Source organism: Haemorhous mexicanus, chromosome 3 (genome assembly GCF_027477595.1).
Source record: "Haemorhous mexicanus isolate bHaeMex1 chromosome 3, bHaeMex1.pri, whole genome shotgun sequence".
Taxonomy (NCBI): Eukaryota; Metazoa; Chordata; class Aves; order Passeriformes; family Fringillidae; genus Haemorhous; species Haemorhous mexicanus.
The window spans coordinates 89,377,155-89,392,518 of NC_082343.1; the positions used below are offsets into that span (position 1 = coordinate 89,377,155).

General features: G+C 36.5%; 1 protein-coding gene across 5 annotated transcripts in view; it reads right to left on the minus strand.

Annotated features, from left to right (window-relative positions):
* Positions 1-15,364, minus strand: part of COL19A1 (collagen type XIX alpha 1 chain) — a 178,284-nt gene that overhangs the window by 69,465 nt on the left and 93,455 nt on the right. For all 5 annotated transcript variants that reach the window (XM_059842653.1, XM_059842654.1, XM_059842655.1 and 2 more), the window contains one exon: positions 7,709-7,756. In XM_059842653.1, coding sequence (XP_059698636.1) covers positions 7,709-7,756 — 48 coding nt within the window. The remainder of the gene's footprint in view (positions 1-7,708; positions 7,757-15,364) is intronic.

The window sequence follows — 15,364 nt, forward strand, 5'->3', positions numbered from 1 at the left end:
AAGACATAGTTTTCAACTATACTTAGATAGTTTATACCTTAATTTTTGTTATTAATTTCTTATTCTCTCATATTTCTACATCTTTGGCTAAAAGATATTAAAAGAAATATTAATAATAGAGTACTTGGAAGAGAGTCTGAAAATCTAAAAGCGTCTCTTAAAAGTTATACCATTTCTGCCATTCCATTAAAAGTTAGGTTTTAATTTCTACAGTGGAAATTGACAAGGGAAAAAAACCCAATTTTTCTAATTGAAAAATCTGTTTTCAGCATTCTAAATTAAAACTGTTTCATTCCATTTTTCAATGCCAAAGTGGGAAAAACAAATATTTTTAAGCTGTATCCTAATTTACTGGATATGTACTTCAATGTGGAGACATTCTGGGAGAAAAACTGTTTTACATTAAGCATTTTTGGACTGTTAAATGTCAGAGTGAAGGAACATACAGAACTCTAACTTAAAGATGAAATCAGACTGGAGCTTTGCCTGTTTAAAAACAACTTACATCAAAGTCAGGGACTGAGAAGATGAAAAGAGATTCCAAAACTCCAGAGCTTTAGCTGTGAAGAAAATGTTTTGCACTGTGCCAGGAGGCTGACCTGCAATGCAGACATTATCGTTGTTCTGTATGGTTTGTTTTATAATTGGTTAAGTACAACATTTGTTCACTGAACTAGAAAAGAAATTATGTCAAAGAAAATATTAATGTTCTATAAATCAGATAAATGCAATCTGAATTTAAATTAATTTTGATGCCACTCTAAATAATTATGTTAAGAAAATCTAACAGCTCTCCATCCATTTATTTATGAAGATTTTCCACTCTGTCAAACTAACTTTGTTCATGCTTGATTAGAAAAACCTGTAATCTCAGAGAGTAAGCTATTATTAACATAAGGCAAATATTGCAATTCCACAGAGTCACTCCAAACATGTAATTTTAGTGAAATCAATGTTGAAATACTAGATATGACAACATATTCTTAGTTTTAAGAGGTATTTAATTTATTACTAAGATAATGCAAAAATAACTTCCTCTTAAGTGAAGTATTTGGTATTATAAACACAACTATTGGAAATAAGGAAGTTCTTTCAAAAATATTTACTTCAGGACACCTGCAACATCCCAAGGAATTTAAAGTCAAGGATATGGCTGTGATATTGCAGAAACATTTTTAAATGCTTGAACCCAATTCACCACTAGAACCAGGGAAACCACCATGATGGGGAAATAATCTGTTTAAGTACATATATAAGACTTTAAAAATTTTGTATTAATCCATAAAAATGAAGTTGTTGGTAGCTATGCTGAGAATAAGCTAGAGCTAGTCACCTAAAAACCACAGAATTGTCTAGGTTGGAGAAAAGTCTTGAGATCTCTAAGTGCAATCCCTGTCCTCAAGCAGGATCAATTGTCCAGGACTGTGTCTACTCAGCTTTTGAATATCTCCACAGACAGAGACTCCACAACTTCTCTGGGCAGCTTTCATCAGTATTTGACAAATTCACAACAAGAAAGTGTTTCCTTATGTTGAGATAGAATTTTCTGAGTTTTGGGGTTTTTTTTCTTTTTTTAAAATTTCTTACCCCTTGCCTCTTGTCCTGTCACCAGCTACTACTGAGGAGAACGTGTCTCCCTCTTCTTTGCTCCCTCACATCAGATATTTACACACTGATTAGATTCCCACTGAGCCTTCTCCAGGCTGAGGAGTCCCAGCTCTCACCCTCTCCTTCCATGGAAGTTTTTCCAGTGGAACCTTGACACTCCTGAGGAAGTCTGTGTCTTCCTTGAGGTGATCTCACCAAAGCTGCCACTGCTCCTTCCGTAGCGCTTGGGTCCTGTGCCTTGTGACCACCATCCCTAAGGATGTGCATGCTGGACAGAGAAGGTTTGCTGGCCTCTTTGTGCCCTCCTGCACGAACTGCTGAGCCACCTGCTGCATCTCCTGGCTGCCTGTGACATGGCTGCACAAACTGCTCCTCCAGAGTCCTCATCCTGGCACAGGCCAGCAGGAGCCTGACCTCCCTGCTGTGGCGCTGCTGCTCAAGGACAGCTGAAAGAGTTTGTCAGGAGCTGCCACAGCCACCCTTACCTCAGCCTCACCTGGAAGTTACAGGCATTCTCAGTGTCCTCAGAGGCTTCCCAAAAGTGGCCAAACCCCAGAAAAGTGCCTAGGAGCTCAAGAAGGCATCAAGAGGATTGTAAAGAAGCAGAAACTGCTGCACAAACTGCTGTGTATTTCAGCTGCATGCTGGGCTGGTTCTTCTAGAGGCCAGCTGAGAATGCAAAATCACCCTGTCTAGATTTCACAGTTTAGCTGTCTAATAAAATTGCCTTGATCCTTCACATTAAGAAAACTCTTGGAATTCACTGAAGTATTATATTTTTAAAACTGAATAATTCTCAGAAAAAAATAGTATTTATAAAAAATGCACCAAGTTCAGGGAAAATCCCTGCTACAAAGATATCCAACTGAAATGAAGCATTACTTTGCAAAACATTTGGAATATTATTTTGGAAATATAAACTTCATTGCATTTAACATGATGAAGGCAGAGTCTGGAAAGCTTCATGCAGCCTGTAAACTATAGGTAGTATAAATTTTTAAGAATATACAGCAACATGGCAAAATTATTTGAAGATTTCAGAAAACTCTTTGCATGGGAACTAAAGGTTCCTAGTGGAATTTTTAAAAAAATTAATGGAATGGTGATTTGATCTTAGAGAAAAAACTCTAAATACCTCTTCAATACAAAGAAGACATTAAAAAACCCTGTTGCTAGAGGCTAATGGAGGATTAGATACATGCTAAGTGTAAAATAAAATGCATATTTTGAAATGTGTGGTTGACAAGAAACACTGGAAGAATTCAAGATTTGCAAAGAGTCTGTTGTTGATGTTCTTTGAAGTGGAAACTGGACTTCTGCAAAAGATGAGCTTACCTAGAGTGTGCAAGATGATTGAGGAAAGTAATAGTTCTGCACAACACAGGAATCCAGGAAGATGGCGTGGTAGTCCACTGTGATTTAAATTCCATGCAATGCAAGGTTAGTACCCAATCTTAGTATCGTTTGTGGGTTGGTAATCCTGGACCAGGGACTTTTCTGAGTAATGTGTAATTACTTTCTGAAGCTCCTGATGTCATTCTGAGCAGTTGTATAATAGTATCAAGTTGCTGCAGCAGTAACATGCCTGAAGCCAATGTGATGGACACTGAAAAATTATGTATGAATGCAGTGCCTGCCCACAGAGCAGTCTAGTGTTTCTCATGCAGGAATGAGTAGCTGTTTCTACTGGCCCATTTCTTTCAGTGACCAGAACTAAAACCCAAAACTCCTGCTGAGTAAGGTCTCATGTCTAACACAAACCACTTCATTAAGGATCAAAAAGCTTAAAAAATGTTACACAAAGGCACTGCTTGTAGAAGAAGAGCAAACACCAGACTTTTTTAGGATGAACAAATGCTTGAGGACTCCTTGAGCTCACAAGAAAACACAACATTGACTAACAAATGTGAGTGGTGAGTGGCAGAGGGTATCTTGGCAAAAGGAGAAACACAAGGACTCTACACGCTCAGGCAAAATTTAACTACATTCACTGATGACATTACTACAGCCCTTTAAATGAGTATTGTATAAGTCTCAGGTTGATTGAAGAATCAGAAATAAGTTCACCGTGTGTGCTCTTTGAGTTTGGCCAGGTTGTGATATAATCAGGTTATGATATCTTCTGCCATGACAATTACTTTTGCCTTCAGGGTAACAGTCTAATTAAGGATGGAAAATATGTGATGAATCATTGAATATCTTTTAAAATTTTTAGCAGAGCTACTGAAAATTCTAGGAAGTTTCTTTTGTGTAGATGAAGCACAGTAGTAAACCATGCAAAACTGAAAACAAATTCCTTCACTACATCTCAAAACTCTGCTCCTCCCTTTTTAGTGCTGTGCAAAGAAAACAAGATATGTAAGTCAGAAGATCATTTTTTGTACCCATTGCTCATGAAGGTTGCTCTCCTCCATAAGCCAGCCACAATGAGAAGAGAAAATGAAGATGAGAGAGAAAAGTGTCACAAGAAGTGAGGAAAGAATAGGAACTGAAGAGTCTACTCTTAGAGACACAACCAATATTCTTGATAAATGCTAGACTATTAATCCATTTGCTTATTCAGAAAATAAATATTTATGCATTTTGCTACTAGAGTAATATAAGAGAAATAATATGATTATAAATCCAATTTTTATTGTTCTACTCATTGTTCTCCATGACTTCATTACTTGAAACCTTGTAGCAAATTTGCAATTTTCTACTAAATAAAGCCAAAAAATAGAACCTGGTCATCCTGATACAGGGTCCTTTAATGCTGCACAAAACTAGAATTTTCAGGGCTTCTCTCTCCTTCTGAATGATAGCCCCACAGAATGTTTACATTTCTGTAAACATATCACACTAGTGTACTGCTTTCTGCAAACCTTTTTATTCTTTAGGATATCTGGAAATCATCCAGTGAGACCAACTAAGACAGAAGATATTTCACACACTTCTACCATCAATTTCCACTGCTGACCATCATCTAAACAAGTAAGAACCTGAACTGCTCTTTGATGTGGAAGTAAGATGATAACCCAGTATGACCATACAGCAGTAATATACTATATTATATATACAGTATAATGTATCAAAGACACAAAAAGTGACATATTCAGTGGTTTAATAATTATGCATGGGCTCAAATGACACCAGTAACTCTGTCTACAGTGCATCTATCAGAAAAAAGCTGTAACCACCTTATTTGAAAAATGTATTGATCTCCTTTACACTGGACATAATCTAATAAAGTATTGACATAAATTTGCATTTCTAAGCCAATTTGATGTACATGTCAACAAGCATTTTAAGGTTGACTTAAGGTTGAACTCAAAAACTATGGTTATCTTTATGTTTATTATAATAAAGCAACATTTACTCTATTTCTATATAATTATTATATCTATTTTTATGATGTGATTTCTTGTGCAGATTATTCCTGTAAGGTGAAAGATAAACTACTATTCAGACTTATTCCTCTCATTAGGGGTACAATTTTCCTAGCTCCCTCTTTAGTGAATGCAGGGAGATGGGCTCTCACTCTGGGACCCACTCTTTGGTATTTCTTAGTAGTTCTAATATAGACTCTGATCTCTGTTGATATAATAAAACCTCACTTAAAATACTCTGAAAATGAAAATGCATGCTGTTTTCCTTGCTTTTTTACTCATTTTCTATTGCCATTTACCTCTTTCTAGCACTAACCTGAGCCTTCTATATGTTTCTTCAATATCACCATTAACACTGGTAATTCTCCTTGCTACAATGTGTATTCTGAGGTCTTTAAGTTACACACTATATGACTGTCCTCTCAACTCCTTATCAATGTGAGACCAATTTTCAAAGGAATTGAACACCTAAAAATGCCCCAGATGTAGGTGGATTAAATTTTGAATGTAGCAAGTATGATACAAGTGGCAACTTAAAATGAAAGTTCATGTTCTCAAAGTGTGGCACGCAAATTGAAAAGGAACTTTCAAGTGCTTCTGGAGTGGCTTTTTTTCCCCTAAAATGTTACAGTTCCAGTCTTCAGAATGGACACAATATTGCTTTTAGGTCTGAATAATATGTTGGAGAAAAAAATATCAGCTAGTTACACACTCAATAAAATGCTTTAATCTTCAAAAGACAGCCCATGAGAAAAGCAATAACTTCATATAATGAGAAAAATTTGGAGGATCTGCTGAAAGTAGAACAGAGGAGCATGACATCTGTAATTGAATAAAAAGGAGCATTTAATAGCCATTAGATGTGCACTGTCCTGTTTGTCATTAAACAGAGCAGAGATCTTGTTACAAATGGTATGTTATTGTGTAATTAAATGTATTGGAAATGCAAAAGCACATGGGAGGTGAATTAAGCCTGCCAACAATGTTGCTAATGCAGGGGCGGGAGTGGCCAGCAGAAGGAGTATTGTTGTGAGCATCTCACTGGTAGAAAGATAAAGACAGATGCTGAGACCCCACAGTCTGCTGTTCCCATTGTTTGGCTCAAGGCAGCTGTGTGCATGGTGAGATTACAAAACCAGCAGTGCTCCCATTTTCACAGGGGCTGGAGTGTCACAGCAGCTCAATTTTTTGCGTGAGTACAAAAATGTCCATGATGAAAGTATCAACCCACTAATTCCTACTGCAAAATGAAAAAAAAAAAAAAAGTATTTCCAAATCAATTTATTCACCATTAAATATCATACAGTATGTTAACTCTGAAATTTTGCATAAAAAATGAAGGAGTTCCAAGAGTGAAGTTTCTAAAACATGAGAATCTTTATAACTGTTCCTAAAGAAGAATCAGTCTTTTTGCAGATTCAATACTCCACAGAACAACTCTAAAATATGCTAAAAGAGGATGCAACTATCTTTTCTCAGTACCCTCTATATTTAATTGCTAACTGTAATAGTAATGGTAATTATAAAATTCTTAATAAGGACGTTAACATGGTAGTAAATGTGCTTTAATAACACTGCCATCACATAACTTCGAATTCTTCATCACTACACTGAGTTTTTCTGATCAGGCTCTCAATCCTAAGTGAGAAACATGAATAAACTCAGCTTTTGTGTCTTCGTGTTCAGCTTAAATGGAATTTAGTACTATTTTTAAAACTTAACAACCAACATAAAACATAGCTTTGGGGCCTACGTGCCATTACTCATTTTGTTCAAGGGCTAGTCTTCTGTTATTTTTATGACTATTATTGGAATCATGCAATTAGCCTTTAAAAATTCACTGTAGTTTACTAAGAGCAATGAGGAGAAACGCCTAATCTTTTTACTTCAGATATTTTAACTGTGATATTGAATATCAAGATACCTAAATAAACCAAGAATTATTGAGGCCCAACTTCAAAATCGCAAACTGGGCAAACACTTAATTTGTAAAAATATTGAAATGCTTGAGTCTTAATATCTTTCCAAACTTTTAGGAACATACTAGATCATAAATTACAACAGTGAATTAATTCTTGTGTATATACCACAATCATAAATATTTGTTATCTGCTCTAATGAATTATCAAATTCAATAAGTCAGGGAAAATAAAAACAGAACATGGAGAAACCAGTCAGTCCATTACTTAATCGCATGAAAATTCTAAATAACCAAAGGTTTATTTAATGTATTTGGCACATTCTGTACCTCCCCCTCCAGTCTCCTTCAGTCCCCTTTACTGTATCATATCTTTTGTACACATATGTTAGGTTCTGACACTTGCATAATATAATGGCATTAAAATACCTGGGTCAGTACAACTGGTTTCTGCTAATATTTTAGATAATGACCCTAAATTCATATCTTTGTATATCTTAGATGTTGCAAAGTATAGTTCACCCCTGACAAAAAAGAAAAACTGAGAAGTTTTAATATTATTTCAGTTAAAATTATGGCAGAAATATACTGCACAAAACACAATGCATCTGTTCTGCCAGTCATTAAAACACTTTAGATAGTTGAAATTGCTAAATCTCCTTCAACTGAAGAGAAACCTCAAGTGTCAAGGCTTAGTTTGTTGTCAGCATGCTTCATACTCAGCTGCTACCTTACCATTTTTTATTAGTGCTTAGGCAGAAGCTGCACATCAAGCTGTTAGCACACTGACCAGTTGTTCACCAAGTTTACTCACCCTTTGGCCTTCTTTGCCAGGTGGACCTTGGGGACCCTCCAGCAAACCCTGAAAATACAAACATGAAACAATTATAACATTCACTGCTATTCCCATCCTCTATTTTTCTATAGAAGTAAGACTAGACCAAAAATCCAGATGGCAAGACAAAGTGTTTATTTCTAATAATAAGAATTGGCTATTCCTAACAATTCCTTCAATGTTAAGGTGAAAAAAAAAGCACAAATAATTATTAATCACATGCCATCATATAAAGGCTGTTATCCTTTGAAAAAGAATAGGTAACTTGGCACTAATTAAGCATAGTTATATTTAACTACAATATTAATTGAAAAGTACTTTTTCTTGTTAAGTTAGAATGCCATAAAAAATTGACAAAAAATTTATTTTAAATGAAAGACAACTTACTCTACAACTCAAATTCAAATATAGGCACTGAAGGGGGAAGGGAAGGCAGGGAAAGGAAACTAAATATAGCAGAAGGCCTTATGCTTGCTGGATCCTAAGAATCAGCCCTGTGCTGCTTCCTCTGCAGTTCTGGCTTGGCTTTTCAAAACACTTCAGTGTCTCTTTTTTCTCTCTCTCTCTCCTGAACAGGCACTGGAGCTTTGAGTGTTTTGAATATATCCTTGACTTGTGAACCTTCCTTCTGAACTCAGTGCAAGGATCTGCCTTTTTCAGCCAGGGACCAAATCACAGACCAGTTCTGATGCTTTGGGGATTTAATTTTATATCTGATTTATGTACAATGTAATCGTAAAGCCTTCAAATGACATCTCAGGACATCTTAGAATAGTCATTCCCCCCACTCTCCATTTTCTTCATGAGTCACCTTGGAAAACAGTTAAAAAAATTACTTTAAGGAAGCAATCCAATTTCCATTATAGCAACAAGAAATGTGAAATAATTTTCAATGTAATCAGCAAAGAATATGTAACAGTTCTGCATTGTATAATTAAAAAAAAATCTTGCATATTATAGGGCATATTCTTAGAGATGTCACACAATTAAAGAACTTACATTTTATTTATTTAAGAATTTAAGAATTTGAAATACTAAAATTTTAAAATCTTTAAAATTACTCAGACTCATGTATTGCTTCAGCATGATTTCTATCTTTGGTCAAATTCAAACATCTTAGAATCAGTTACACATATTTATTGACCCAATAAGCGTGAACTGAGGTGCCCTGAAAATCATAATTTGTTTAAATACCCAGACTTCTAGAAAGGAATTTAAGAAGTTTGTTTATGATCTCTAATTCCCAATATAAACTTGAGAAAGTAAATAGGCATTCCAAAGCTACCTGCTCATACATCTTCAAGTAATGTTTTAAATTGATTAGAATGTAGTCTGACTTCAGTTTTAAAAAGAAGTGGTCACTTCAAGAGCTTTTCCATTTCTACCATTTCTCCACTTTCAAACACTGAAGCTAAAAATATATCTCAGACAGTATTTCACTATTTCTCTTATCGTTTCAGTTTATAAAGTAAACAGGATAAGGTGTATGATCTTTTACAAAGCTGATGCACACCATTTCCACCTTTCACCATAAGTTTATGGAACTAAAATATGCATGAGAATGTTGTGTCCAACAAATAATATCACGGGAAGTTAATTACAGTGAAAGTTATGGAGCTTATACATACACAAACCCATAAAGCAGCATGTCAATGTGACCTCTGTAAAGCTTCTTTACTTTCTCATCTAGGTAGTGTGGAACTTGCAGTGCTCTAATTGTTAGCAATATTCTAGTTCTGTGAAGAAATTCTGAGAATTCAGGAAGAGGTGGAATTTTGTTTTGTTAATTTTTCATTTTAGTGACAACTTTATGCAGGGGAATGAGATGAAAACCTGTAATGTCCGTTTTATGGGGGAGGAAATACTTAGCCTCACATATCTGTACAATAAGGCTCCAAGGGGACAAGACTTACACAAGAATGCAACTGCACAATAGTGATAATTAATAGCCAACATTTTTATCCAAGGAGTACTTTTATTCTTTTTCTTCTCTCTACAATATTATTGTCAAGAAAAAGGAACCAGATAAGGAGATTTATCTTCAAGGAAAGGGAGGAGAGCTGTGTACAATTGGTAACTAGGCAGGGAGGACTCCCCTGTACAAGGAGCCACATCCTGATATTGAAACTGAGGTAAAAGTTCACACCAACCTCAGTGGGATCTTCCGTTTAAAAATTGATAGAACAACACAGGCCATGTTAACTAACACAGCTCTAAAACTGTAGTAACTTGGCCAAAGTAATGACTTAGCCATGCTGTCTCTGCTCAACATTCAATGAAAGAGATCATGGAAAAATAACTGCAGAAGAAACCTGCAGGAGAAATGAAAGAAAACCCTTCTACAGTGAATTCTGTCTAAACAGATGAATAAAAGATCTACCATTGAACTCCTACAGAACTTGGCAATGAATAGAAATACATATTTGTAGGAAGGCAGGCTAAAGCATCTACTGGGGTCCTATTCCTATATAATTTCTGGAGATCTTCCTTTGGAGATCAAAGATCTGACTCCCTCCAGCCATGGACAGAGGCTGGAGGGAGGAGGTTGGTCAGAGGAGCCCACCACCACAGATAAAGGGAGAGAATATAGACTGCATATACATACCTCTATCTGTCTATCATCCATCCAAACTATGGTATATGGGATATGCTGTGGGTTGCGTTCAAAACATTTACGTCAAAGGCAATCTATTCTGCAAGTGCAAACTGCCCAGGTAAACAACAGCCAAAGCAATTGAGATCATAGAACCATCCAATGGTTTGGGTTGGAAGGGACCTTTAAAGGTCATCTAGTCCAACCCTCCTGCAATGAGCAGGGACATCTTCAACTAGACCAGGTTTCTCAGAGTCCTAACCAACCTGGAGGTGAATGTTTTCAGGGATGGAGCATCCATCAACTCTATGGGCAATCTGTTCCAAAGATTCACCACCCTCATTGTAAAAAAACCTCGTTCTTGTATCTTATCTAAATTGACCCTCCTTCAGTTTAATACCTCCTTCAGTTTTATCCCTTGTCCTGTCTCAATAGGCTCAACTAAAGTCTGCCCCCACCTTTCTTATATCCTTCAGGTACTGCAAGGCAATTGAAGTCATTCACTACGTGTCACTGTCACTTTGATACTTTTGACCTTGTAAGAGCATGGCTATGGTGATGAGCAGAACAATGTCTAGGAACAGCACAAGGCACTGTGAGGTATAAAACCAGCCTATTTGTGTGACATCAGGCTGGCAGGAAAATATGATGCATCCTTCAAGGTGACCTAACACACATGGGCTTTTCTGGACTCTGCCAGGCCACCTTTGAGGCTGAAAGGTGGCAGCCTTCTACCTACTTTGTTCAGTGGAATAAAATAACATATACAGTCTATAAAGCCTGTTCCAGCCATGGACCAAGCAAGCCCCTTGGAGTAACGTACCTGAAGGAGCTTGAGGAACATGAAGAGGAAATCTCTAAAACATTACCATGCAATTTGGGGAAAATAAAAGCCAGTAAAATGGAGATGTTCTTAAGTGCAACTGAAATGTAGAAAATCTACCACAGAGAGTGATGGTGGCTATGAAGAGAGATGATACATGATGCACTGGTAGGCACAAGAGGGTTGTACAAAATCTTGAAAATGAAGACCAGAAACTGGTGAATCCCTTTATAAGAGGTAAATCATAAAGGGAAGTATTGACAAGGGAAAATATGCTGGTTAGATTATAGAATATATAAAGCAACCACATTGTGAAGAACGTGTGGACAGAAATTTAAAGGAAATATCATCAAAACTTAGTCTAATTTGGAAAGTTGGAAATGCTGCAATAGTAAGTTTTTAAAAGAATTTGTATTGAAAATATCTGTAAGATATACCATTTTAGTACTTTAACAGCTAATATTTTTGAAAGTATCAGGAGATAGACACTAATAAAAATTATTTAACTTGAGACAATAGAAAAAAAATACATTAGGAAGTTACAGAAAAATTGGCTAACAGTTCTGCCACTAACTGTAGAAGGGCTAAAATCCTGCCATGTGACTCTGCAGGTACAAAAGCATTTTTAAATACCTGATACATCACAACAAGCATCTGCAGAGACATGGTGGAGGCATTGTTCATAAATGTAATAACTCAGAGAAAGTGCCTAAGAACATATTCACAAAAAAGTAAAGTTTTTATTGTGACCCCATGGTGAAACAAAGAATGTTAAAAAAAAAAAAAAAGTCCAGCTGAAGTGGCATAGTGAGATTACTTAAAGCTGTTATTCATGTTACTTCTCACAGAAGATTATGGTTGATGCCAAGAGAGCAAAATATTAGACAATTACATATATTTTTGTGATCTTGAAAGTTGCTTCAAAACATAGCTGATAGTTTTTGAAGCAGAAGGGTAGACACCTCCCTTATGAACTTGTGGGTAGTGTTGCTGGAATACATTCTGAGCTGGAATACATTTCCTTCTCAACACAACTTAAATATAATACAAAAATTAGCAATAATGATGCAGGTCTAATTAAGGAACCAAATTTATTTCATTTATAAACTGGTTTGTGTGTTCTATACACAAGCTATCTTCATCCAGTGTTGCCTCACTATGAATTCCAGCAAACACATGACCCCAATTTTTACAGAATAAATGCTATTAGATGGGGAGAAAATGTATGTAATTTAGTGAGATAAGTTAAACAAAGACAGAGACAAAGTTTAAATTAGGCATGCAGAAACGCCTTGTGATAATGTAAAAATAGGTAATTTTAAAATCATTTGAATATGCAAGCTTTTATAATGATAAAACTTGCTACTTCAAAAAGACCCACTATAACAGATATGATTTTGCCAAGCAATTTCGAAACATTATGTTGATAAACAGAAAGGTATAGTTCCACTGATACAACATCATTGCTAAAACATTTTTAAAAGCAAACTGCAGGCAGTTCCCATTGCAAGCAATTGATGTAGTTCTTTTAAACACAGTCCTTGTTCAGGATAAAGAAAAGCTGTCACATTTTTGAACTAAATTTACAATGATCCCTCGGTAAAGTCCACAAGTAGAGCAGGATAGAATCATGGTAATCAGCAGTCAGGTAAAAAGTGACCACAAATTCCAAATTCCTGACATAACACAATGGGTGGTCACAGTGAAAAACTGCAGCATGACTGACTTCAAGAGCACTCCCCAGCCACCCAAATACTGCTCGTGGGATGGATGGTACTGCTGTGGCTGCACTGATGTAAGAGGGGCACAGCATCCCAGACAGGATGCAACTAGATGCAGTTCAATAGGTCTTAAAGGCATCCACCTAATCTGGAGATGTTTGTAGACGACAAGTTCTGCTGTGCAGGTCACTGTGATCCTTCTACCCTATTTTGAGAATATTTTCCTCTTTGGCCTTTACACATTGAGAGTAAATGAATGTCCTGAGTCTTCCTCTCAGATAAAAACAGACTATCACACTCAGCAAGCAAAGGAACTGAAATATGAATAACTTTCCTCCAGTCAAGATGGTCAAAATGTCGGTTTCTCAGGTATCTTCAAGGCAGTTTACTAGCTGCAACGGTGATGCAGCCCTATCTTGAACCCCAAACAGGAGGATGAGGAAGTGGGAGACCTTAAAATTCAATTGCCATAGTTTCCTCTTCTTGCCCAAAAGGTTGTCCACCACCACCCACACGGAAGCCCACAGAGCCTGCAGACACGCCTCACTGTTACAAATCTGTTACAATGGGAAAAAAGGCACAGGAAAATCACAGAAGGATGACTAATTTCCTGTTGTATACCATTTATGAGGGAAATTAAACTACCTCTATCTTAAGCATTTCCAAACATGACCTGATCTCAGTCGCATCCTTATTGAAGTACCTTGAGACAGCAAGTGCAAATATTTGTAAACCTGCTCAGCCCCTTAAAGTTACTGCAGTGACCATACTGTTCTGCTGTTACACCACTTTTCTTTCTAAACTGCTTTCAATCCATTAACTTCTACAGAAAAGGAGACAGCATTCAGCAGAAGTATTTCAGTCTGCCAGAAAACAAGATAAGCAACATTTTCTTGACAATTTTTTACTGGAGCAAACAGAAAATATGTTCCTCATTGACGTCATTATTCTTTGGGTTTGGCCATTTCTTTAGCTCTCTCTGTTAATTAACCTTGAAATGTACTTTCCTTCAGAGATGATAATTTGAAAGTGAAATTGAAAGGGTAATTTCACTGAAGTTTACATTCATGAACTGAGTACTTTTAATAAACATAGGTTTATTTGCTAAGCGAAAAGAAGTATAATTAAAATCCTGAGGAGTAAATCAAAATTATTCATTACATTGATGTCTACTGTATATGGGACAATTTTCAAATCATTATTCTAATGAAGGACATAGAAATCACATTCATGCCAGTTTATCAGAGGAAGAATTTTTGAAAAACAAATTTACTGTAAGGTTAAGACTTCAATCTTCACTTGCGCCTTCACAATCACTATTACTGCATAAAGAAGATAAAAACTGCCCCGTAACTAATAAATAACCTTCTATTTCAACAAAGGGGTAATCTTAATTGCACCTGCTCCCATTATTAAAAAGTGCTTTTTGAAGAAGAAGATGTTTGTAAATTATAATGTGGAAGTTAAGTGATCACTATATCTAATGAAAAACAACTAAACATTTCAGGAAATTAATACACCTCATTGAAAAAGCTCAGACAGATAAAATTCAAATTTCCCTTACAGTAAATGTATGAAAAGAAGAGATTTAGAATGAAAGTGTAATTTGCAGTCTATACTTTCTTTAGTTAAATAGGATTACTTTCCTTCATGTCATTACATGGAAAGAAAGAGAAGGTAATATTATTTGAGCTGCTTACTACTGGAGAGTGTGTGTCCATTTCTTTAGCTTCACATGAATAACTGAGGAGAAAGCTGTGCAGTCTTAGGCTGATATTTGTTTAGAAAAGGGAGAGCCAAAGTTACAGTGCAGCTTGCCCAGACCTGAATCTGCAACTTCCTCCCACAGCCGCCTCCACGCAGCACTTGTGCACCAGCTTCCTTCGGATCGGTTTAACCAGACCTAGGAGCCAACATTCCAAATATCTGTTTAGTAAGCAAGTCCTGGGGACTTCTGTCTGTGACCGACTTAAGCCTTGGCTTCTGAGTAAACACTTGGTGCCATCTGGGTGACTATTTTATAACTCCTGAAAGGGATAGGTTCGCAGGAACGTACGGACGGACGCTCATTTTCCCCAGGAACTAAAAGCAGCGTATCGAGTGTCGAGGGGAATAGTTATCATATATTTTACAAGGGATGGCTGTGCTACCTTCCCTCACCTGTCACTCTTCTGACACGACACGCACAGGCTTAAGCTGGGATACCAGAGCGGGCAAGCTGCGGAGCCAGCTGTGACCCTGCAGAACACAGTCCCCAGCTTCTGCCTCTAAATCCCACATCTAGGCAAAACCAAACCACAGAGCAGTACAATCCCTCCTTTTTACTCTCTGAAGGTTCATCAGCTACAGTGAAATTTAACAGGGAACTTAAGCTTTAAACATCCACCATATTGCTTCATAAAGTGCACATAATAAAGGAGAAAAGTTCAAAATTTAATCACAGCATTTATTCATAAGACACCTGGAAAGTACTAAAGAACAGAGACATTTAGTACTTA